Source organism: Rattus norvegicus, chromosome 9 (genome assembly GCF_021556685.1).
Source record: "Rattus norvegicus strain SHRSP/BbbUtx chromosome 9, alternate assembly SHRSP_T2T, whole genome shotgun sequence".
NCBI lineage: Eukaryota > Metazoa > Chordata > Mammalia > Rodentia > Muridae > Rattus > Rattus norvegicus.
This window is the reverse complement of record NC_141542.1, coordinates 107,038,913-107,064,777: the sequence shown is the minus strand read 5'-3', so window position 1 is coordinate 107,064,777 and position 25,865 is coordinate 107,038,913. Positions and strand designations below refer to the sequence as shown.

General features: G+C 55.1%; 1 protein-coding gene across 2 annotated transcripts; it reads right to left on the bottom strand.

Moving 5' to 3' along the window:
- Positions 1–854: 854 nt before the first annotated feature.
- Espnl (espin-like) lies at positions 855–25,685 on the bottom strand. Of its 2 annotated transcripts, none has more exons than XM_087565603.1 (9): positions 25,311–25,685; positions 23,988–24,178; positions 22,442–22,628; positions 20,302–20,484; positions 13,322–13,453; positions 7,693–7,807; positions 6,347–6,426; positions 5,550–5,744; positions 855–3,981 (listed from the first exon to the last, which is right to left on the bottom strand). In XM_087565603.1, exons 1-9 carry the CDS (start codon positions 25,602–25,604, stop codon positions 2,362–2,364), a joined length of 2,997 nt encoding a protein of 998 aa, XP_087421729.1. In that variant the 5' UTR covers positions 25,605–25,685; the 3' UTR covers positions 855–2,361.
- Between the last annotated feature and the right edge of the window lie 180 nt (positions 25,686–25,865).

Here is a 25,865-nt window from a genome sequence, read left to right as displayed (position 1 = left end):
GGGCACCTGGCCCCATTGTGTATGACTCTGCCCCAAGAGACTGGACTGAAGATCTCTGTCACATACCAATTGTAGTCTCCTCAAAAGGTCACTACCCCAAAGTCCCCTGGGGGTTCCAGGCCAGCTGCAAGAGTGCCATGGTCTCCTGGCCTGCTGGATAAGGCATCAGAATGACCCAGAATGTCTTTAAAAATTAGCTACCTGTCCTCACCCAGGCCAGGGCACCAGAACCTTAAGGTAGCTTCCTGTAGATGTGACATGTCTGCAGAAGAGGGTTGCCTTCCATTTGGGCCACAAACCTAGGTTTGAACCCCTACTGTCTCCCTCGCCTAGCATCATACCTCACTCCAGGTCCTCCAGATCTTGTTACGTGTCCCTGAGAGTCTGGGTTTGACCTTTCACTGGTGAAACTGAGAGCCAAAGGCTATGAGGACTGGGCATGCCCACTTCTTACCTAGGAGACTCAAGACTAGGCTCTGTGACTGCTGCCCTCCCAACTGCAACACAGGATCCTTCTTTGTTACACTCTAAAGAGATGACAGTCACTACCCTGAAGGCGCCCTGCCTACTAGTGTCTACTTCTGGAAGTGCTACAAGCTCTCGAGCATCCGAGCCAATGGTGAGGCTCTGGACAGAACCCCTCACCTACCAGGACCTAGAATGAGCAAGCCAGCATCAGCACCACATCCCTGTGGCCATGATGTAGGGAGGAATCTAGGTCCTTTGTAGGTGTGACAACTTGCTTTGGTGTTACAGCTGCACTGAGCCACTGGGGTCTGAGTGTCCATTCAAGAGGTCAGGCTCTGTGAACACAGGCACCTTTCCCAGGGGGCAGAGTGATAAGCACATGCTCGCCGGCCAGGGACAGCAATTTTATTTAGCAAACACACAGCCAGCGTCAGCTTCTGAAGAGACTCTAAAAACAGAGGAAGCCAAGGGCCAAGTAGGAGGATTCACCCTGTCACCTCAGAGCAGGTCCCAGGGTGGGCAAGGGAGGGAGACAACTTGGAGTCAGGACCTATACCACTGCCTTTTGTGGCTTTTCCAGCACCAAAATCCATGCCCCATGCCAACTTTATCTCCCTGGAGGTCCCTATCCATGGGACCCCTTCCTAGACTTGTCTGTGAGGCTCTGCTCCATCCAGCCAACAGCCTTTCTACTACCATCCAAGAGCCCAAGGTTAGGGCTTCCTGCTCCCCCCAGTGGTGATTCGGGGACACTGTAGGAGACTCTTGGACATGGCCGGGCCCCATTGTGAATGACTGCCCCAAGAGACTGGACTGCCGACCCCTGTTCCATACCAATTGTAGTCTCCTCAAAAGGTCACTACCCCAAAGTCCTCCGGGGGTTCCAGGCCAGTTCTCCTGGGCCCCATGAGGTGGGTGGTGACTCATCCTTCTGCCTGTCACCAGAAGCTGTAATCGAGCCCCATCTTACAGTCAGCCACCTGGAGGGCTCCCTCTCTAGCACCTAGTTGCTGTGGTTCTCTATGGTACCTGGAATCTCCAAGGCATGGGAAGGTGAAACCCAAAAGGCCACATGACCACCCCTGCTATGTTCTTCCTTTGCTGTAAGCTGTTCCCAGCTACAGAAGGCCAGTTTCCCTTCAGAAGGTACCAACCTTTGTATTGGAAGAACTCCTCACCCCCCCGTGGATGGATATTCTTGGTGTCCCTGCTCTTAGGGCCCTCCTAGCCTTCCCCCAGGGGCCAGGCAGTGCCAGAGGAGAGATGTTGCTAGAATGACAATAGCAGTTATGACTGCCAAGCAGGAAAATCAGGGCAGGACCACTTGTCTGCTGGGGCTTTAGGGTCTCCTCCACAGAAGCCCTTCTGTCAGGGAGATTGTTCACGCTAGACACACTCCCTCTGGTTTTAGAGATAGGAGGTTGCCAGAAACAAACAAACAAACAAACAAACAAACAAACAAACAAACAAACACTAGAGGCAAGCCCAGGGCTGAGGCCCAAAGGGAGGTATAGAGAGGGTGGTGGTGGAGCTGAGACCACCCGAGCCATTGAAACCAAAGATGCAGACTTCCACGTGACTGCTGGAAACATGACTGGCAAGAGGGCCCTGGTGCTAGGACACCAGCTCCTTGGCTGCAGGACCCTCAGACCCATATGACCACTTGAGGGCCTGGGGGCTGTGCTCCCAAGTGAGGATTTGACCCCAATCACTGCTCAGAAGAGATGGACACCATGGCTTAAGAGACTTCTGCGGGACATGGCTTCCGATCTCCACGAAGACAAACAGGAGTCAACCATCACTGTGCCCACTTCACCTGAACCCCAGGGAGCATAAAGAATGAACAAAGGAACCCCAAACTTCCCCCAGAGTCCTATCCCACCAGGTGAACAGTCATTCTCCAAAATTAAACATCTCAGCTTCTTTTTCCTTCCAGAAGGCGAAGCTGCGGTCGATGTAGCCACAGATGTCCCCGCTGTTGAAGCTGCCCTGCTGAGAATTAGACCCCAGCCTCGGGGATGCAGGTTCGGGGCCGCTGCCAGGGAGGGCAGCATGGGGCAAGGAACCGAGAGGTGTCAGGCCCAGCTTGCGACCCGGTTCCACGTCCCAGGGGGGACCCTGGCTGGAGCCGAAAAAGCGGGCTTTGATGTCCTCAAAACCGTCGGTCCAGGCACGGCGGCCCGCGGCCACCTCGTCGGTCACTGCTTTATGGAAGGCTCGCACGGCCTCCCAGCCGTGTGCGCCTAGGTGCTCGAAAACCTCAAAGCATAGCAAGTGCCGCATCTTGCGCTCCTCGGCTGGCAGGTCGCACTCCAGGAGCTGAAAGTAGCCGAGCATGAAGAGGTCCAGCGAGAGGCTGTTGTAGGGCACGGGTGCCCCGTCCACGTGAGGCAAGAACTGCTCGGGGGACAGGGGCCCGCGCGCCCTGCGGCTCAGCCTCCGCAGCTGCCGGGCCGGCACGTGCGCCATGATGGCTTTCCAGGTGCCCAGCAGGTGGGTGATGATGCCACGCTGCTGCCACAGGTGGCCGAGCCTGGGACTGTCGCTGGGCTGCGGGGAGAGCGGCCGGGGGCTACTCGCGGCCTCGGGGCCCCTGGATCGTGCACGTTGAGCCTCCAGGGTCCTGCAGGCGGCGGTCCTGAGCGCCGGTGTGTAGGCCGACTTCTTCCAATGGCCGAGGAAAAGCATGACGATGCGTTCCTTGCGCAGGTTGGCCAGGTCCAGTCCCGGACCGGCGCCGGCCTCTGACGGGGCCTCCTCACAACTGATGCCCGAGTCGCTGGCCTCCTCCGTGTCGCCTGGCCGGGGCTCCCTTCCCATCGGCTCACCTCGGGGCTGTGGCGGCGCCGACCAGCAGCCTCTCAGACACTGGCCCGGCCGCGCCCCCAGCTCACAGGGACCCGAGTTCGAGGCGCAGGGCAGATCTGGGGCAAACTCGAAATTCCCCCGCAAAGTTCGAACTGACACTCCGCACTCCTGGATCTCGCGCTGGGCCTCGCTCCGAGAGGGGCCGGCCATGGTCTCCTTGCTTGGGTCCTGAGGGACCGAGGCGGGCGGCTTCTCCTCGCCCTGTGCCAGCCCATTCATGCCCTTCAGCAGCAGGGACATGCTGCGCACCAGGCGACCGATGTGGCTGCACCAGAAGGGCAGTGGCTGCCCTCTGGGCTCCGCCTTCCCGGGCTCCTCGGAGGCTTCGAGTTCAGGCGCCAGGGCTGGACCTTCCTCGTCATCCAGGCCGGGAGCCCGGGGCAGAAAGTGGCTATTGACGGTGATGCTGACCAGGGGCTCGGGCAGGAGGGCCTGCAGCTGAGCTGCCAGCCGGCCCAGCTCGCTCTCATACTCCTGGCATCGGCGCCGGAGCTGCAGGTCGTTGATCTGTTTCTCCAGGTAGACAAGGTCATCTTCTGTCAGCAGCTCCCCGAAGGGGCCCAGGATGGCCTGGTGAGTCTGCGAATACCTCCAAGTTGCCTGTTCTGCAGGGGTGGGGCCTGAGTCCTGCCTTTGACTCTGGTCCTGGGCAGAAAAAGGCTGGGTCAGCAGCCACCCCAGCTAGAACTCCGCCTAGTTCCCTAAAGCCTAGACCTTGGACACCAGCTGGCCCTCCCCTGGCTTTACAACGTGAAGCTAGCCGCCCGTCAACCCAGTCCAGAGTGGGAGCCTAGACAAAGAAGAGGACTGCTTGCTCCCCACCGTCTCCTAACACTCATAGGGGCTGGCCACCAAGATATCCCGGCCCTCACTTAACCCTGAGCAGCCTTGCCTGCCTCCTCACCAGCCTGGGCATAGACATTATTGTTCTAGGCAGTGTCCAGTCTACAAGGGACCACCAAGTCTGCTCTCTGAAAGTCATCACTCCATAGGTTCCCCTTAGAAACCCTCCTCCATAGCCCAGAGCCTCTTGTCTCTGTGGAACCTGGAGACCATCCTTGGACTCCAAGGACTTCCTGGATGCAGCCCTTCCCACCAATCACCTCCCTCGCCCCCTTCTACGTGCTGTGCTGTGCTGTGCTGTGCTGTGCTGTGCTGTGCTGTGCTGTGCTGTGCTGTGCTGTGCTATGTAGACACATTGGCTGGAGGACAGGCTACAGCAGGCAGGAGTCCTTAGCATGGGGAAAAGATGTGACTGGTATAATGGAGAGATCCTACTTTGACTTTAAAACCAGTAGCTGACAGTGCCGTCTGGACAGTTCAGTTCTAAACCTGGCTGCAGGACTAACCCACACTCCTTTAGGGCAAGATGCTGGTTCCTCTTGCCCAGACAGCATCCAGAAGCCCTGTGAATGACCGCAGCAATCACAGCCCCTTCTCTGTTCAGTCACAGCTGCTGTCCTCTCAGCATGCCCCTCCCCCACTCACTCCAGCACTATCTCTGTTGATCAGCCCTCGTGCCTGCTCACTATACCTCAGGACCTTTGCACTTGCTTTCCCTTCTGCCTAGAGTGAAGAATGCCCAAACTCCCATGGGTTCCTCCTCATGTCCTTCTAGCTCCAGTTCAAGGTCACCTGCCCAGAGAGGAGCTTCTCTTGAACACCCCTTAGGGCCTCCCATTCACACTGGTTTGCCCTTCACCGTGGGTTCGTTCCCACCTGCCGTCACTAGGCTATGCTTCCCATTGCTATCTCTGCAGCAGTGTAAGCATCAGGACAAGAAGGCTGACCCAGTCTAGCAGATGACAGAAACCACAGGGCCTACCCCTCTGAAGCCATAAATGCCTTGCTTGGAGCCCTGCCATGTAGTTTTGAGCCATGTGTGGCAGAAGAGGAAGCTGGGACCACACAGAAACAGAGAGGAGGACATCTGGGTTGGGTTTTAGGTCTGGGCTAGAGCATCCCACTGGCACCTCCAACTCCTGCCTGGCACTTACTTAGTGGCCATGTTCCTGCCTCCTAACCTGCTCCTCACCTCCATCTCTCCCACATCACCCCTCCACCCCCACTCTATTCTATCCCCCACCCTACCCCCAATCCCCAACCCACCTCCCCACCCTCTTCCTCCAGTCTTGCCCTCCTCCTTAAAGCTCTGCCCCTCCCTCTGGCCTGAGGATCCTCCTCTGGCTCCTTCCTTTCCCTCCCCGAGACACCTGATCTTCTGGAGGATGATCTGCACCCAGGCGAGCCTGCAGCTTCCGCACCATCACCTGCCGCTTCCACTCAGGGATGGGCCGGCCTCGCTCATCCTGGGTGGGCACCAGCATGTCAAGGTCTCCTGAAGGCAACCGATCCAGCTGCAGAGTGGTCAGGCCATCATGGGAGTCTAGGGGTTCCACCTCAGCCCCCTATAGAGACAGGCAGGTGACATGCCCCAAGGGGACCTAAGATTGAGCAAGGGGCGATTCCCAACCCCTCCAGTCCCTAGCCTAATAAAGGTGAGGCCTTGAGCAGGAGGATGTGCTTAGAGCAACCCCTTCCAGAGGTGTGGTCTTTCATGGCCCAGATGAGGTTGCTTAAGGCAAAAGAGGGTTAAAAAAATGGCTATACAGACAAAGCCCACCCACCAGTTCTCTAGTGCCAGACTTATCAGAGCCTCTGTTGAACTCTGTGCTCTGACAGGACCAGTATCACTTGGTGAATCTCTGAGTCCTCTGGGATGCATGGAAAGGTGGGGCTGGAGGTGGCTGGGCACAGCTTTCCCCAGAGGAGCAGACTCCAGAGCCTTCCTGAAGCTGTCTGTTTGCTTCTTGGGATAGCAGCTTTTAATCCTGAGTCCAGAAGTCAGGACTCTGAGATGACAGAGAAAGGTTCTGTGATGAGACTTGCCTGCTGCCGCCCTGAGCTTGTCTTCTGAAAACGTGGGGTGGTCAGAGCAATCTGGGCTGAGAGAAGATGGGGTGCACTGGCCTTCAAGTGGGGATATGGGGAGTGAATGGAAGATACTCACCTGAAGGGCAGCTGAGGAGGTGACACTCAGAGGGGCTGTACAGGCCATTGGTTCCCTTGGGACAGGCTGAGCAGGCCAGGCTGCTGAAGACAGCTGGAGTCAGAGGGGCGTCAGAGGGCAGGGGTACAGGAGAGCAGAGATGCCAAGCGTGGAGCTCCTGGACCCAGGCCAGCCCTACCCTTCCAGGAACACTGGGCTTGGAGCCCAAGACCTCTCAGCCCTGCCCTCTGGGGTCAGAGGCAAAATGATACAACTAGGATTCTCATATAGGCCTCATAGGGCCTGCCCCAACTTGGCCACCAGGAAAGGTTGTCTGTTATTTGACTCTGCCTACCACAGCACCTCATCTCCCAACTTCTCTATAACCCGGACAGAGCCAGGAGCCCATAGATCTGAAGGTTTGGGGACCTAGCCCAGCTCTGTCAGTGCCCAAAGCCTATTCTCTTACTAATCTAACCCCTATGCACTATTAACACACACTAGTGCCATGACTTTGAGCTGTGTCATACCCTAGGCAGGCATAGACCCATTCACAGACATACTCACATCTACACACACACGTATATGTAGATTCACACAGGCACATGCATACACATAAGCAGATACACACAGACAAGTGCATGCTCACAGACCAGAAACACACACATACAGGTAGACACAGACACGTATATACTCACACACACAGAAAAATCAAAGATAGATAAAGACACATACATCCTCACACAGACAGAAACGCAAATAGGTTGACACATACATGCTCACACAGACACAGACATGCTAGACACCCATGTATAGACACACAGTACATACACAGACATACATAGAAGCATACTTGCACACTCACATAAAGACATAGACACAGACACACAGAGACATAAAGATAATACAGACACACTTGCCCACACAGGCAGACACACACTCCTACATGTTAGCATGTAACTGTAACTTGTTCATTGGCCAAGATGAAACCTTGTTGCATGTGGCGCCTGCTAATTGTTACATGCCATCTTATGGCATTTTGATAAGGGTTGATCACAATCCTCTAAGGGTGGTGATCCTCTGTTGGCAGGCCCTCCTCATTTCCTGATGTTCACTGGCCTGCTGAGGTCTCTGGCTTCGGCCCCACTGAGATCACTTCCTTTTATTTCAGGTTACTGTCGTCATGATATCCAAGATAGAAAATGTCAACCTCAAAGACTGCAAAAGAAGCCTGGGAGGAGTTCTGAGAAAGGAAGCTCTAAATACTCAGTTGCCTGAGCCTGGCTCCTCTGAGGAGGTCCACCCAGCTAGGTTCTGCTGCCTTCCACACCTTGCCCAGACCGGTTCTTCTGTGGCCAAGCACTCACAAGAGGGGCTCCTGAGTCCCGAGTCCCCTCTTCTTTCTTCTTCCAGGGGGAGTCCTGCAGCCAGCAGTGGAGGAGGTGGGAATGGTGGGGGTGGGGGTGTCATCAGAACTGGCACCTGGGGATGGACAAATCTGGTTGGTAGAGACTGGGGTGAGTCTGGCCTTGGGTCTGTCCCAGCCCTGCTGGGCAAGCATGAGGGCCTCTTGGAACATGTGCAGCTCAGAGGGCCAGGAGAAAAGTGCACAAGGAGAAGCCCCAGGATCCTGTCCCTCTTGTGTCTTCCTGCCCACCCATGCTGAGTGGCTGGGTTTCCCAACTGTCTGTACCCTTCACTCATTTAGAACCCAGCTCAGGGTCTGTTACAATAGCCTTCCTCCTGGACTAAATGCAGGGTTAGCTGTGCTCTCCTGTCTCGGCCTCACACAGACAGGAACATTACACATGCAGGCACACATGTCCCCCTACCACTGAGCTTCACTCCTGAAACTCACCTGGCTCTCTCCTTGACATGGGCCTGAGGCTAATTTGGGGTAGGGAAATTTGGTGAGATCCAGTAAGGGGTAGGGGGAGTGGCAGGTCCCTGTAAGGATGTCATCAAGTGAGGATGTCAGTTCCTAAACTCAGACCACATAGGACCCAGGGACCCTGGGCATAACCCCTAAGCTGTCCCCAAGGCTGAGCAGCTGTCTCAGGGAGCCTGGTCTTGGAGAGTCATACTGCCCAATCTTTCCCAAACTACCGCACCATTGGTTGGCTTGCCCCACCCCTAAGAGGACAGATATGTTGGTTGGGCAGAGAGGCAAGATAGGATACTTGAAATTCTTCTAGGTCCATAATGCTGAGTGGCTAGGACTGTATACCTCTGGCAGAGGTGCAATCATGACCTATATTCAGTGTCCAAGCCACACACACCGTCAAAGACCGGAGAGGCAGCCCCTCCATGTTTAGGTTGGGTAGCCAACCGTTCTTGGCTACTTCTACTGAACCAGTGGATGAGCCATTGACCTGAGCGTGCTGCCCAGAGTGGCCCTGATCAGTCTCAGCTGGGACACCTGACCCAGGGAAGCTGAGGCTCTTTCTTCCTATTAGTTCTGGCTAGGAAGAAGAGACGTGAGGCCATGGCTCACCTCCCACATATTCTCCCAAGTCCTCTAAGCTGGGCTTGGCACCTTATGACTGAGAGCTGATGTGGACAGCTTCTTGACCCTGTCTAGGACGGAGGCACCCTGGTTTGGAGGCATGCATTACATTGATGCCTCTGGCATGCAGATGCCCAGATCCTGGCTGCAGCTAACAGGGCACACATAGCATCCCTCTGAGTATCCACCCCACATCTGTGCCTAAGCCCCAACATCTCCCTCCAGGGGGCAGAGGAAACCAACCTGACACCAGGCCCCTAAGATGATGCTGGTGAGATCCCCACCCCCACACCTCAGCAGGAAAGGGGCTCTGGCTTGAGCCCGCTCTGGTTCAGAACAGGTGTCCCCACAGCCAGGATCTGTGTCGGGAACCTGCCATGGCTTGGATTATGGCTGTTGTGCCTGCTTTCACATTTCTCCCACATCAGCAGAGATGGCCTTCAGCCTGCACTCCATGGTGCAGCAGCCTGCACTACCCAGGCCAATCCTTGGCTTCTTTGGGGCACTCCTCACTCATGGCCAAGGTGGCTGTCCTGCCTTTCAGTCTCATCCCACCCGGCACCCTCAGCTCACCAGGTCACAGGGAAAAGATAGCAGCACGGACCCCAAATGCCCCCTTGTGCACCTCATTAATCCTGGGAATCTGCAGAACCCAGGAACCCACACATGGGGCTGCAGGGCTGGAACATCTGCCTGCTTCAGCATGGTAGGCTTCAGCAGCAAACGCTGGGCAGCCGAGCCCAGGGAGCCGTGGTTGTCCCAGTCCCAGCTGTCAGGGTCTGTGGAAGCTGTGTACCCGGAGTGGGAGGCATCACATTAATATTTGAAGGTCCAGGTGTCAGGTGGCCAGCAGGTGGGGGCCAGGTATGGGATCTCTTACCAGGAGGAGCCTTAGGCTCCATAGTAGAGGGCTGGGGTGGACCCTGGGGAGGTGGGGGACCTAAGATTACCCAGAGGAACCCAACTTGCAGTGCCTCTCTCAGCACACAGTGGGGACCAGAGGCTCTCTAAGGGCTCACAGCTGTAACTCATGGCCAAGGGAGGGGCAACAGAAGCTCTGGGGGACAGCTCCTGGGCCTGACAATCTCTCCAGATGCTGAATTTGACCCTGAAGGGCTGTCACAGGGGTGACCCTACAGGACAGGAATAATCTGAATGCTACACGTGCTAATGTGGAGCTGCCCCGGGTTCAGGGCTCCTCGGTTGAAACACAAACCCACTGAGAACATGGCAGCCGTCTGGACCATCAGCGTAACAACTGGGATGGGAGCCTCACCTGGGATCCTTAGCTCCCCTTCCTGCCATTTAATCTGCTGGCAAGAGAATGGGCAAGAAGTGTCCTTGCCCACCTCACCCAGGAAAGATGAAGGGGCTTAGCGGGCACTGGCAGCAGCCCCCTCAGGTTGGCAGAACAGAAGAGGTGGAATATTGGCCTGGCTTGGGAGAATAGATTCCAGCCACGGAGCAGTCCCACAGCCTGAGGACCTCAGGACTCTGTGCTAACCGGGCCCTGCTGCCCTCTTCACCACTGAACAAGAAAGGACAGCCAGTGTCATGGCTACATGTGGGTTCTTCAACATGGGTGGGTAAGGCACTGTGGGAAACATCCGATTGTATCTATACAAGAAACCACTAGTGCTGCCCTCTCTGTCCGTGGTCAGGAGGAAACCTGACTATGGTGGCCCCCAGGAAGTAGGAGCCCCCCATCCTTGCCTCTCAGTCTTAGCCACGGCCCCTGAGGAAACCCCTGATAGAGGAGGGGTAGGTGCCAGAGGCCATCCTTTAGTCCTAATGGCTGAGCGAGTGGAACATGTCTGGGACAGCTGTGGGGAAGGTGGCGGTGCCTCTGGCTCCACTGCCCTCCATCTCTTTCCTTGTTTTTGGTGAGATTTGAGCGTTGCTGAGCCTGCCATGAATTAATCATGGAGGGCAGCTGTGGCGATCTGAGTTACAAGCCTGTAATGCCACCCGGGCTGAGAAAATCATGACCTCAGACGGAGCTGGACACCATTCACTGCAGCTGAGATTCCATTACTGTGGGCAGTCCCCTCCACTCCGCCCTGAGACAAGACTCTGTCCAAGGACATCCCGGCCCTCTCTAGCTCCAGTTCTCTCACATCTACGAAGGGGCGCTGTGTCCCTCTGCAGTGAGAAGAGGGGGACTAAGCTAAGGCCATCGCAACACAGCAGGGGAGGGAACATTGCTTCTGCCCCTAAAACGAGATCTACAGAGCTGCTTTGAAAAGGACAAGGGAAGCCAAGGCTGGTGCCCTGTGCCCAAGAGGATCCAGCGTCATACTGGTGGGAGTGAGTGTAAGGTAGGCAAGTAGGACAACCCAGCAACCAGGGGTGAGGGCTGCATTCCCTGGGTTTGGAGGCCTGCAGGGAGGCCATCCAGCCCTGCTGTGATTGGCTAACATCTCTGCAGCAGCCGTCAGACTCCCACTGACACCAGGGAGCCAGGCTGTCTGAGAGAGGGTGGGCAAGCAGGCTATTGCCTCAAAGCCTTGCTTCTGTCCCACCTAGGAAAGGAGGCCCGCCTCTTACTGTGCAGAGGTCCAGGGAGAAGCATGGCCTGAATTTCCCCAGGGATCCGAGCAGGCCCTACACTCAGCAGAGGGTGTGCCAAGGTCCCACCGACCCCTGAGGTAAAATGCTCACTGAAGGTGTCCTTTCAGGTGATTGCTCTTGATACTGACAGCCTAGCACTCAAGCTGCCTCTTCTGGGCCCACACGTCCCCTGGGAGCAGCTCAGGACAGTGGTGTCCGGGGAATAATGGGTTTCACCATCTCCTCAGGCCCACAGGAGAGCGTCAGTGCAGACGACCTCTGCATATTGCATTTCCATCAATATTACATCAGGTGCTCTCCCCCTGCCGCCGGCCTGCAGCTGACATCCTGTCCTCCCTCATGAGGTAGGAGGCCCAGAGGACAGCTGTAGCAGTGGTGAAGTCAGGCACCTCTAGTTGTCACCAGGCGCCACAAAGACACACTACGGCCGCCAAGTTCTAGCCCTAAATGGTTCCAGGGATATATACACCACTGAGCCCACGCAAGGCCAAGTGTCAGGCTTGCAGAGCCTGGGTGGGTGCCTATACATGAGCAGGAAGGAAGGTATTGGGGTACAGGGAGTGGACGGGCCATGTTAAGCTATAAGAGAGTCATCCATGCAGACTTGAGGGTGCCAGGTACCATAGTCCCCAAGCACGATGGTGAGGTGCTGCCTTGGGTCCTATATCACTTCAAAGACACAATAGGACCAGATCAACCTCAAGAAGGCAAGATGGTATTCACACAATGGGCACAGGAGAGTAGCCACCCTTCCCACCTCTTGATCTCTGCAGCTACCGAGGACAGGAAAGATCTCAGTGAGGACAGGAGCCAGGCATTTTCAGTAGGTGGGGTGTTCCTAGACCCAGAATGTGCAACCCTGCTTACTTGACAGTCAGCCATGTCACCTCTTGCCTCAGTCCCTGCCAGGGCAGGGACCAGGCATTGAAAGCCAGTCTGGTCCATTTCCAAAACAGTTGAATCCTAGGTTCTGAGACTGCCACCCTAGGAGGAGCCTCACATGGGTCCTCAGGGCCCACATAAAGTGCACTACACTGTGTCAGGCTTGCTGCAGGCTTCAAGCAGTAAAATTTGGCTCTGACCATGTGAGGTACCTAGTGCCAGCCAAAGGACCTATGAGGGCTCTGCTTCCATTCATTGGTTCTTAACATTCTGAGGGGAGGGGAATCATGGAATGCCCCTAGGGAGTGCTGGGGGCCCTCCCCTCTTGGATCTCAGTGCCCTCACCTGAACATGGTAGGTCATCTTCCTGAAGGGTGGGTACCACTGATGAAATTCATCATGGTCACTGCCTTGGGCTGGATGGGGAGAGAGGGATTGGAGAGGGGGATACAGTGGGAAGAGTTTGGTCCAAGTCCTTAAACTTCATCCAACCTGTCCCACTTCTCTATCATCTCCCTCTGACTGCCTGCTCATACCAATCCACTTCTCTGTTCAGTCGGGCAGATCCCTTTTGTATTCTGTCCTGTGTTGGGCGCAGGGACCAGTTAGGATACTCAAGGATCCTGGCTCTGAGAGTCACACATGAAGTCAAGTGACCCTGAACCACTGGAGAGTAACAGGATGCCTGAGGGTTACCTCAGACAGCGTGGGGTCTTGCTTCCAAACCTGAGCATGCTTAGCCTGAAATAGCATCCCCAAGACATAGACACCACTTCTATGGTCCACACCACAGGCATGATTTGTCCAGTCCTGGCTCAGCCCCCACTGCAGCCTGTCCCCATCTCAGGACCTTCCCATCACAGCTCCTGCTCTGGCTTCTGCTTCCCCTGGCTGACTAAGTCACTGACTGGGTCCTTCCAAGGCCTTTGCTCCTGGCAAGTGTTGGAGGCAAGAGGGGTGTGTTAAATGAGCATTGTAACCAGCTGCGAGCCCACCTTCCCAATCCTCCAGGATAGACAGGGCCCCTGAGGCTTTACCGGCCGAGACATTTCCCGCAGGAACTGGGCACAATCCTGGTGTCCATGATACTCTGCTAGGTCTATCGCCGTATACCCATCTTCATCCCTCAGGAAGGGGTCTACATGGTGGGAGAGCAAGGTCTGGCAGCACTGGAGAGAAAGAAATATTCAATGACACATGGCTCACTGGGTGTCAATGGGGACATTCGGGCCGCTTCCCTGGCTACAGGCTTGGTCACTCAGCAGCCTGCCAATGATTCAATTCTCCTCATAGACCCCTTCTGTGCAAATGAGACATCCTTCTCAGGTGAGTGGACCGGGACCTCCAGCTCATGGCTTAAGCAAAGCCTAGCTGAGACCTAGGCATGTGGTAACAGCCGGGTAAGCTATGGGAGATTCCTGAGGTAGCAGGAGAGGCTGTGATGACCCGGAGGGGTCTGCTGAGCAGATGCTATGCAGAAAAAAGGGACAAGGCATCAAGTTTGGCCCCAGGTAGTGTTGAACAGAGAAGGCGCAGCCTGGACTGGATGTCAGCAATGGCAGGGGGTTGGGAGGGAGGAGGAGTCTGCCAGTGTGAAGGACTCCTGGATGCTTGGAGCAGTGAGCAGAGGTAGCTGGGGAGAGACGACCAAGGCCCAAACCTGGACATCCGAGGAGGCTATAACAGGAGAAAGGAGTGAGCAAATGGGTCTACTATAGGGAAGGGAGAAGCAAGAGGGGCAACCAAAGGATGATTCACACAATATGCCTTCCGAGAGGATACAGAAGTGAGTGGACCAGGTTAAGATCAGGAGATGAGGGAGGCTGGAAGAAGGCCTCGCCTCACATTCAGTTCCACTGTGTTCTACAAAGGTGCTGACAAGCAAGGCTGTTCCCCCAGTAGCCTGAAGAACGAGGGACCAAGGAGAGCAGGAGATAAATAAAGAGCTCTAATTGATAACCTCTGCTGTAGGCTAAAGTCCCCTATGGCCCGCTGACTGCCTCATACTTTAAGGCAGAAGAACCTCTAGCCTGGAATGAAGATTAAAACAGACTTAATCTTGTAGCTCTCCCTGGCACAGGAGATGAGAAACCACTCCAGTCACAACTGTAGACCATTCTCCGATTATACTGCCCAGCACACAGTCAATAGAAACGAAGGACACATGGGAACAGGTCGACCCCAACAAACGGGTCCGGAAAAACCACAGTGATCCCAACTTTCAAAGAAATGAAACCCAGGTGTAAAAATTTAGACATGGTGTTACAGACAATAAAAATGATATGGGCCTTGGGATGTGGCTCAGTTGGCCGAGCGTTTGCCAGGTCGGAGCCCTTGCACCTTGAACAGGTATGGTGGCGCACACTTGCAACGCCTTGGATGCCAGCACACCGAGGTGGAGGCAGGATGATCAGGAGTTCAAGGTCCTCATCAACTACACAGTGAGCTCATGGGATACATGAGACCTTGTCTCAAAATTAAAAAATAAGCAAATCTAAAGCCACACTAACAAATAACCAATCAGGAGACTGAAAATGACAGATGGGGCATAAAGAAGTGACTACAACTGAGGCCAGAGGGTGAACTAATAAAGGGAATATCGGGGGATTGGGGATTTAGCTCAGTGGTAGAGCGCTTGCCTAAGAAGCGCAAGGCCCTGGGTTCGGTCCCCAGCTCCGAAAAAAAGAACCAAAAAAAAAAAAAAAAAAAAAAGAAGAGAACATTGGTCAGAACTGATCCATGGCAGAACTTACACCGAATGAGGTTCCCAAGGCCCTCATGTTCTCTCTCAGAGTGGATCCAGCTTCAAATCGTGTGTGTGTGTAACCAAAAGTCTAAGTAGAAGTCAGTCAGCTGGAAGGGGCTGGAAGGGCCCACATTAAGGAAAGGAGGGTGTGTTAGACAAAATCAAGGAGAGTATTGGGACACTGGGAGGTGAAAGACTTTAACCTGAAAGAGTGTGGGAGTAAGGAAGAAGTGATTGGGAAGGCTAAGCCTAAGAGAGGGCGTGTGGAAAGCCATGCAGAAGCCATCTTGCAACCTGAAAAGGAGGAGGATTCTGGGAGTTAAAGGAGTGAGGGCAGGGGTGGGAGGATGAGGAGGGGGCTTAGGAGAGGTGGGGATGGGAGAGAGGGGGTAGGAGAGAAGTGTTAACCAAAGCGAAGGATGCATGAAACTGCCTCATGGAAACCTACTCGCTAGTGAGCTACATTCAAAACATAACAATGTACCTGAGTCAGCCCAGAGAGACCCATAAAGGAAACAGAAAACCCAGCAGACTGCGCTATCAGGACAGGCATCTTTCAGGGGCCTGTCTTAGTCTCTAGTCTGCGGCACCATTGAGATACAGTGAGGTCTGAGGAGGATGAGCCTGCTAGAAGGATGCTGGACCAGTAGGGTGTGTACTCTAGAGGGATCCTGGGACCCTAATCCCTGTTCATTCTCTTTCTCGGAGGCGAGTACGCAGAGCTGAGCTCCATCCCACGTGCTCCCATCATGACGCTCTGTGTGGCCACAGGCCGACAGCTCCAGGAAAGAATGACCGTGGACTGAAATCTCTGAAGCTGCGAGCCAGAACAAACTTTCCCTCATAAGTTGTGCAGTCTCTGTGACTGAACTTGAACGCTAGATAGTAAAGTCATGCATGTCATATAATATGAATCCCAGAAGAAGAGGAGAGACAGCGTGGAGCAGAGGGGCTGTCTCTGACAGACCGCAGAAAAGTACAAGCAAAGGGGAGAACACAGGACACAGGCCCCTGGCCTTCTAAGGGACAAGGGCTAGGAAGCAGCAGATGACCATTTTAAACCACATACAAAAAGAAAGGGCTCAAATTATCACAGTCTTTTTCTTCTCCCAGACAGGGCCTCCTAAAGCCCTGGCTGACTCAACTTTGCTATGTAGCTGAGTCTGAACCCCTGATCCTCCTGCCTCCACCTCCCGGGAGCTGGCGTGGCAGGTGTGCATCTCACCACATCACACCCATCGCTGGCTCCCAGCTCCCAGTTTATTTCTGGCAAAGGCACCCATCACTACTGAAGAGGACGTAAAGACATCTGGAGGCAAACACACAAAAAGAACCGATGGTTTCCCAGCCACAAAGCCACACTGAAGGAGCCCCTGGACACACAAAACCGGGGGACAGCAATTCCATGGGGAAGCTTGATCTGCATGGGGTGGAAAGAAGATGGAGACTTGTGGGTTCTTTTTCTTTAGAAAGAGAAGGAGAGAAGGTTTTATAAAGCTGTAGAAGCAGAACTATTGAAGATGACCCTCCTCTCCCCCATGACCTGCTCTCTCTCACCCTCCCAGCTTCTCACACTGGTCTCCATCCTCTGTCCACAGTGTCCCCAGCTGTAGGCCCAAATCTGAGCTGGGACCAGAGAGCACAGAAGTCCTTCCCATGAGCCCCACGTGTACCAAGCTCCAGCCCCATCTCCAGCCACTGTGGGAGCCTCGGCTGCTTCGGGTATGCAGAAAGGGAATGAAGAAGCTAAGAATTTTTCCAAGGTCATGATGACCTCATAGCCCCCAGCCTGCTGCTCCACAGTTGCCCTGCGGACAAGCAAGGACTCTGGGTCACTGAGGGCAACCATCCTGGATCCTCTGCCCCAGGACACCCTGAGCCTTCTGTTCCCAGCTCTTCCTAATACCTCATTCACTCTTCTAACACAACACCATGTGCGATAGCATCGACCCGTACACATCGCTTCTGAATAATTAAAATCCTGCACTGGAAACCAGGAGGGCCAGAGGACTGAATCAGACTCAGCTGAGAAAGGCAGAGAAAGGGGTGAAGCCCCAGGCGTCCTATTGGGCTGTCCGTGGGCTCCCTGCTCTGACCATGCCTCTGACCTCCAGCTCTGATGTTCTGCACAGGATTCCTGCCCACAAGAAGGGAGTGATGGAGACAACCAGCGAGTGGTCAGTGACCTGCAGCCTGCCCGGCTGTGAAAGCCTTCAACATTTCCTATCTGTGCACAGGGTCACTGGGAATGGCGGACTCCTCATTAATTAATAAGCTAAATAGAAATCTTTGCCACAGGCTCACGTCATAGTTGTGTCGAGATCACACGGAAGGTGTTTGTTGTTGTTTGGGTGTTTGTTTTGTTTTTCCTTTTTGAGACAGGGTATCACTCTCATGATGGCCTCAAACTTGCGATTCTCTTGTGTTACAGGAATGTACTGTCGTGACAGGTGACAGCTTGCTTTACTTGTATGCAGAATCATTACGTATTTAACAGTCAGAAAGTCAAGCTGTTGTAGCTGGTGATGTAGCTCAGTTGGTGCAGTCCTTGTCTACCATGTAGGAAGCTCTGGGTTCAGGCACCAACAGCACCTAAACCAGGTGTGGTAGCGCTTGCCCAAGATCTCAGGATGCGGGAGAGAGAAGCAGGAGGGCTAGGTGTCCAAGGTCATTCTCTGCTATACAGTGAGTTTTAGGGTACATGAGACTCTTAAAAACAAAGTCAGCATGGCTTCTCGGCCTTTTAGCTGAGAACCACTGTAGGGTCAAAACCAAGAGGGAAAATAAAATAAAACAAAATAACCCAGACCAATGCAGCTTCAACGTCAGGCCCAGCGGTTGCTGTCACTGGCCTCATTTTAGAGCTGAGATGAAACAAGGTATCTGTCCCTCAGTGTACTCTGTGGAGCCTTTCCTAGACAGGGAACAGCCGAGCACATGTGCACTGAGCCAGTGAGGTGTACTGAGGCCTTTGCTCAGATGGTCACAGACTGGGTTTTCACACTTGGGTGTCAGCCCTGAGCCCTGAAGAGATTCACCCCTGAAAATGTGCTCTTCACTGAGTAGGGCTGATCTGGCAGAGCTAATTTTCCTGTCCCCAATCACTGTAACCACCCAAGCCAGCCTCAAGGAGTCTGGGACCCTACACAGGGAGTGCCACAGAACCCACAAACATTGATAAAACACGTCTGTTGAGAGACTGACTGTGAACGAGGGAGGGTTGGGCATGCACCACAGGCAAGAGACCCAGCAGTTGGCTGGACCTCCACAGGGTAGGGCATTGGCGGGCACTCCTAGGCTCTCTCCCTGGAGTGAGTTAGGTAGAGAGCTAACCATCAGTTATAGCCAGCCACACATATGGCCTGAGGCAGTCTCACAGCTCTTCTCTCTTCCACATTGCCTGCCCTACCACAGTGCCCGCCTCCAAACAGTGTCAAAGTCACCTGTCCTCATGTCCTACAGCAGCCTCTGATAGCCTCCCTACACCACACTGTGGCCTCCTGCCCATGAGTTCTTTCCCAGAAACCTTTCTGGAAGCACCCTACCATCTTTCTAGCCCCATCCCCCTGCATCAGCCTCACCCAGTCGGCTCCTTTTCTTCAGGGGCCTCGTCTTTGTGGCTTTTTATATAAGGTTCACTGATACAGCTCACACCCGGTCCTCCATCTAACACGTGTGGCCCCATCCAGGACCAGTTAAAACCAGAATTGGACATGTATCGAGATGCTGGCACAGTTCTTGCTGTTAAGCTAAGTTGGAGAACCACACTGCAGGCTGCCCTGGCACCCGGGCCTTACAGAACCTGGCCTCGACCGATTGTACCTGTCAGGGGACATAGAAGGTTTGAAAATGGAAACAGGAAGTACTTGTTTGAACAGTGGCAAAAACAGGGATCCAGCCAAGCAGTGGTTAGAAGAAAGGCTGGAGCCTGGAGCAGATGCATTAGACTTGTTTCTGTGTATGTGCGTGTCTTGCTGGCATGTGAGTGTGCACGAATGTGCCTAGTACCACCCCTACCCCAGTCCTGGGCCTTCTCTCATATGCCAGGGGGCGGGAAGGCGGGAACTACTGAGGACATGCACTCTCATGAGTCCTGGATTCTGTAAGACGTAAGGGAGGCACACTCCTCTGAGGACCCACGGAGCTGGCTACTCTGCTTCGTGGACTTCCACACAGTCTTAAATGGGAAAATATCTGGCTACTTAGGGAAAGCCCTGGACTCCACTGCCCTGCACGCCTTTCCCTAAAAGGAGCTGTGATGTGCTTGGGGCCTGAGCACCAGGAGGCAGAGCCTAAGGGTACCTGGTCTGCAGCCCAGCAGACTCCCATGGGGTGGGGCGGGAGTGACTCCCTCTTCCAGCTCATTGACCTCTGTCATTCCACCCAGGATGTCTCATCCTCACCAGACAGGGCAGAGAGGGCTCCTGGGGACTCTGGGCAGGCCCCTTATTCCTCCAGGTTACCCTGGGGACAGAGCTGGAGTGAGCTATGCAGGGCCTGTGAGACAGCCGGCAAGCAGGAGGGAGCCTTTGCCTGGAAGGTGGGGGAGGTAGAGAAGGAGGCCCAGGGACTGGTCAGGGCTGCCTTTAGTGACCATGTGGTGGCACTATGTGGAGTTCTCTTGTTTGGCATTGTTGAGGCATCTCCCTGAATATTTGGGGATCCTGCTAGAGGCAGCTGTCCAAACTCTACCTATGCTGGGACACTTGCTTTGTCTCCAGTGACAACCCCCATAGATGAGTCCAGTCAGCCTGGAGATTTGCAGGGGAACGTTGGCAAAAATCAGAAACTCATGAGGAATCCAGGAAGCAGGTAGAAGGGGGTAGGGATGGGGTGGAGTTCAAGTTCAGGAGTGGTAGGGGAGAGGGAATCTGCGTGGGACCGGACCAGACTGGACACCAGCAATCTTGGCTCTCGGAGCTTGGCATTTCCTCATCTGTGACATTTTCACCCTCGCATGTCCTGAGTTCTGCGGAGTCATTCCTAGAACCTGGGCCACCTGGGCCAGCAGGTCTAGGTTATGTACTTACCGTAGAGCCTTCCACCACACATCACCAGGTTAGGGTGGAGCAGGAAACAAGGGTTTTTCTGAGCCGATAGCTTCCCCCATAGCTCATTAGCAGGGGTGTGGTCTGCCTGCTGTACCTACTCTTGCTGCTCTCTGTGGAAGGGTAGCACTGGCACCTGCCCCAAAGGTCTTCTGGGAGGACTCAAGGGCACCCTGACGAAGTGCCAGCTCAGAGTCCCAGCCCCTCCCCCATTGAAATATACCTCCATGTGTCCATTCTCGGCTGCGTCATGCAGGGGAGTCCCTCCCCAGGAATCTCTCATGATGGGGGCACCCATGAGCAGGAGGCGGTCAAGAATGGGCGTGTGGCCCCCGCGAGCTGCAAAGTGCAGGGCAGTGGCTCCTTCATTATCCCGTGCTGTCAGGCCGATGTCTGTGAATGTGACCTAGTAAGAGAACCAAGGAAGGTGAGCTGTTAGCTGAGGGTGGACCTGTGGTAACTTCTCTCAGGGAGAAGAGACAGGGACACTCAGAACAAAAATGGGACTTCCTAGCTGTGGTCCTCAGTGGGCAGTGAGGATATCCCTAGGAAGCCTTGGGACAGAGTTGACTCATCCTACATGCTCTGTGATGCCGGTGGCTGGTCCAGAACTGCTAACATAGCCTGGGGCTTGTCCTGTTGGTTAACACTAGAGTGCTTTAAGGCCTGCCTTCATCTCTTGTCTCATTTGCCCTGCAAAAAACACAATGGGATCTGCTTCACAGGACCCAGTTTGGGGTCTTCTCAGGCTGCCCAGCCAAAAGCCACGCCCACTCTCCCATGCTTACCTCAGGAAATGTGGACATCTGGTATTGCCCTTGACTCTGTTCTGTGGGGTCTGCTGGTGACCCAATTGACAGGCAGGGGAACTTTGGACATTTCCCCATCCAGAATGGCCTTTCTGGCCCTGTGGCACTGTGGCTACCTCTTCCTCAGAACAGAGTGCGTCCACCTTGACACAATCCGAGGGTCTCTGTGGATAAGTCACCTGTGCCCGGCCACGTGCCACCACCGTAGCCACTTCTCCAATCACATCCCACTCGCTCACACATCCAGGTGGCAGCACAGCCAGCTTAAGGCTCAGACCTGGGGCAGCACAGGTGATGGGCATGGTCTAGAGTGTCTGAGTTATATGAGCAAGGCCATGGGCGAAGCTTCAAGGACAAAAGGGCTTGGGGAACTGGGCAGCCTGGAGCCAAGGCTTTCTGCAGAGGGAACTAGAGCAGCACACACAGTTGACACCAATGGCTGGGCAGGTGTTGCAAGGAAAGCTGAAGACAAGTGACACCTGGGAGGACATCCTCAGGTGTGAGGGAAGCACTGTTCCTTTTGTGTCTCCTCACGCTAACTGCCAGGCACAGGGAATCCAGCAGACAGACAGGACCTGACCTGATGGTGGGAGGAATCAACTATGGTGCCAGCCAGATGTGTTGCTGGTCAGGGGCTAATACGGGGGATGCCCAGGGACCCCAGGAAGGCGCAGCACACACAAAGGCCCTGAGAGGGTGCTGAAAGGGGAGATAAGGGGAGCAGGAAGGGAGAGCCCTAGCCACAGTCAGAATGACTTTCTATCATGCAGGGAGATTTGGGCTTTGAGTCCTCCATGGCTCCTCGAGATTCTCCTGTCTGCTTAGGGCCCTCTCTGTCTTAACCACTCGATCCCAGGGCCAGAGACCAGGCTTTCCTACCTCTGAGTGTGATGCATCCTCTTCTGGGAAATGCCTTGAGTTCCACCCCAACCACAATACATATCATACTACTTCCTTCCCACCATAGCTCCTCCTCCTCCTCCTCCTCCTCCTCCTCCTCTCCCTCTTCCTCTTCCTCCTCCTCCTCCTCCTCCTCCTTCTCCCCCTCCCCTCCTCCTCCTCCTCCTCTTTTTTCTTAGGGTCTCTCCAACTCATGGACTCTATGGAATCTCTAATGGACCCTTGAAGTGCCCACTTCTGGAGGTGAATGGTTTTTGGTTGTAAAGGTGAGAAGTCCCTGGCCCACTCAAGCCCAACTCTGGCCACTCTGGAGTCTGGGGTTTCCTTCCTGGGAAAGGTGAGTGGCTGGCCCAGGACTCTGGGGAAGGAGGGCTTGAATGTGGCTGAATGGCTTAGGTCAAGTGCTGGCACCTGTGACAGATCATTGACACCGAGCCCCAGAGAAGCACCGGACTCCTAGGAAGGGGTCCTGTGTGCCCTTGGGGGCTGCCCTCTCTGTCTCCTATAGTCCTGTGGCCATTTCAGAGGGGTGGGGTTTCACCTGATGCGCTAAGGGCTGTGTGTGACCCTGGTGCCTGAGAGCCCCCTTCCAGACCCATCTGACACTAGGGCTTGGTCCTCCTGGATGCCTTGCTCCCCACAGAGCCCCCTTACCAGCCAGACAACTAGAGAGTAGTGGCCACGGGCCGCCGCAGCATGTAATGAACTCATGCCATCCAGGGCTCGTAGGCGCACGTCAGCCCCACAGTCTTTCACCAGGAACTGTGCCAGATGCAGGTGGCCCTCTTGGCAGGCCAGGTAGAGTGGAGAGGCACCACTGCATGTCCGCTGGTTCACACCACTGTGAAGGAGGGAGGCTCATAAGGCCTGCGCCCAGAACTGCCCCGGGGAGGGTGAACCGGGGCAGCATTCAGGGGTTTTTTGAAGGCTTCTCTTGGGCCTGGGTGACTCCTTAGTTCCCAGTGACCAGCTGCAGGGAAGGCTAGTGTCCTACCCCAAACTGACACCATCCCCGGGTGACACAGACTTGCCCTTGACCCCTGACCCCTGACTTGTACTGTCTGAGTTTCCTTAATTCTTGCCACCTGCTGCCTCCGTGGGCTCTGTGCGCTCTGCTGCCACAACCTGTCCTTAACTCTTTCCTTGCCTGGGTCAAGCTTACTCTTATCAGTTATTTTAGATGGTGTGTGTGTGTGGGGGGGGGTCACGGTCTTGACTGATTCTGCATTCTCAGCTATCCCTGAGGAGCATTAACCCCTAACCCCTAAGGCCCCTTCTGCCTCTGTGTGACTGGCACTGTCTGCTGCAGCCACAGCACGGATCTGCCAGGCCAGCCCCATCCACTGAGCAGTCTTTGCTTTGTGCTTGAGCTGTGCTCACTGGGGCTGGGATGAGGTGGCCTCCCTGAATCGTAAGCCTTGGCTCTTAACCGCTCCTGCTGCAAGCATGTTTGTCCTCCAGGTCTCTGACTATGCTTCGGCCTTGTCTACGGGGCCCTTGAATAGGATGACACTCAGGCAGGGGAGGCAGGGGAGGCAGGGGCGGGGGGGGGGAGGAGGCAGGGGGAGGGGGCAGGAAGGGGGGTGGAGGCAGGGGAGTAATGGCAGCTTCCACAAACACCCTGCAACACAGCACTGAGTGACTTTGGATCCATCCCGGAGGGGGACTTCTAATAGGAGAGGCTATTACAAGCTTTAACCTCCAGAAGGAGAAACTGAGGCTGAGAGATGAACGGTTTCCCCAAGGGGCAAGGGTTCGGGTTTCTTTCCTTACTAAGCCACCCTGTTCTAGTAAGGTGAGCTTTGTACAGTCTAGGGCTCAGACCGGTGGGTCGGGCACCTTCCCTGGTCCACAAGGCATTGGGTTTGGGGAGACTGGTCCAATCGAGGGATCCCCAGTGTGGAGGAAGAGCCCAGACAGCATGCTTAAAGGAGGTTGCTTTTCCCAAGCACCATTTGGGTTCGATACTTGCAGGCCCCTCCCCCTTTAACCTGAGTGATGCTGCATCTGTGTTAAAGGCCCGCCCTGCCCCGTGCAGAACTTGTACTCGTGCTTTCTGCCCGAGTTTATCGTCTGCTGTTTATCGTCTGCTTCTGTTATCACAGGGCCTGCCTCCAAGGCCACCAGCTTGTCTTCCTGTGCCTCCCCTCCGCACAGACCCCCACCCCCAGCCACTATGGGTAAGGTTCTGGGCTCTCACCTGCTGTGGGCTGCTGTCAGGAGTTTCAGACAGGTCAGGTCACCACTCACAGCAGCGTGGTGCAGCGGCAAGGCCCCTTCCAGCGTCTCCAGTGTGGCTGCATGGCCCTCACGCAGCAACCACTCCACCAGTGCCGGGTGTCCAAACCGGGCAGCCAGGTGCAGTGGGGAGACACCTGAGGCATCTTGGTCCTACCGGGGCGCAATCAGGACACTGAGTCCATGCAGGTCCCCGTGCAGCTTGGCTGGACAGCATCAGCATGGCCAGAAGCAGCTGCCCGAGGTTAGATTCTTGGAGGACACTATAGTGTCTACAGCTGGCTCCCTTTCCATTCCTCTATCCCCTACTGAGACTGAAGAAGCACGCTGACTGGGAAGAAGCTGGACTAGGCTCCTGGGATCCCACCCCGTCCCAGCTGCCTCCCTTCCTCATCAGCTGAGCCCCTGTACATTCTGCACATGGTCAGAAAGGTTTCTGCTAGCACAGTGATTCCCACCATGGCTGTTCCAGGGCACCAGCCTCTAGGCCTCTGGCCTTCTCCCTTCTCCATGATGGTCCCCAAGGCATTTCTCCTCATGGTGTCAAGCATCTGGTAGACCTGGCCATTCCCTGAGGGTGCTATGATCCAGTGTGAATCTGGGACTGGTTCAGTGTCTGTCTGTCTTTTGTCCTCGGGGTTGTTGTGAACAGTGAACAGAGCTATGGAGGCTGAAGCCCACTGTTCTGTACCATCTGCCAGTGTCTCCGTTTCCATCCAACTCTGATGACTGGTTCGCGCTCTCAAGAATGCAGCCATGGCTAACAACTCTAAGTCCTTGCCTGCACCAAGCAGGTCTAGGCGTGCAAGCAAGTGGGAGGCTGGTAGCTCTGATGGAAACGTTCTAGCAAGATGGTTACCATACCTGAGGAGCCTTCCCACTACCACAGCCCGTGTCCCTAGGAGTACAAGATCCTGAGTACCAAAAGCCACTTTACAAATCCACTTCTTGACTCTTTGATCAGATCTGTTGATCAGGTCTGATCAGAGATGAGATCCTGAACGTAGGCAAGGCCATCGTTGGCAGCCCCAGGCGCTCCTTGCTGAGGGAGGTGTGGAAAAACCCCGGTGACTTTTCTGTGCCAGTGCTGGGTACATCTGATGTTGTGGCCTTGGAGTTCAAGGGCTTTATGCTTTTTTCTTTTTTCCGGGGGTGGGGTGGGGGATGGGGTGAGAGAGGCAGAGGCACACTTCTCTGAGAGCTCGGGCTTTCTAGGGATCAGACTTTCTGGACTCGCCTCACCAGATTCACAGAACAGGCACAGAGCCACCCTATTCTAGCTTACCTGCAGCCCGCAGCCCCCGTCCCGGATGAGCCAGCACAGCTCTGCCAGGTTGCCCATGGCTGCTGCATCGTGCACTGGTGTCGCCCCGTTGTGTGCCTGCTGGTCACTCGGCAGCTTGGCTGTCTGTACCAGGAACTTGACACAGTCCAGGTGACCAGCCCGGGTGGCATGATGCACCAGGCCAGCCCCCAAATCATCAGTGATGTCTGGTCTCAGGCCACCAGCCTCAAACAGCCGCTCCAAGGTGGCCAAATCCCCGTCCTTGGAGGCCACCAGTGCCTGCTGTGCCTCCATCCTGACTGACTCTCAGTAGTGGCTTGTACACAGGCCCGGCTGGGCTTCCTGTTTCAGGCGTGGACGCTGCTGAGGGCTCTGGTTACCTGATAAGCAGCTCCCGGGGCAGATGGGAGGCAGCAAGGGGCGGGGGAGGGGGAGGCTCTGGGGACTGACCCTCAAAGTCTGGCCCAGGCTTCGTGCCTGGAGCTTCCAAGCATGGAGAGTGCAGGCCCAGAGGAAGGGGCAGGCAAGTCAGGCCTGCAGATGCCACTCGGGGTA

Coding starts and splice junctions, on each gene's coding strand:
- Espnl (XM_087565603.1), bottom strand. CDS start 25,604: ATGGAGGCACAGCAGGCACTGGTGGCCTCCAAGGACGGGGATTTGGCC. Junction 24,179..25,310: donor ACGGGGGCTGCGGGCTGCAG/GTAAGCTAGAAT, acceptor GCGCCCCGGTAG/GACCAAGATGCCTCAGGTGT. Junction 20,485..22,441: donor ACTCTCTAGTTGTCTGGCTG/GTAAGGGGGCTC, acceptor TTCTCTTACTAG/GTCACATTCACAGACATCGG.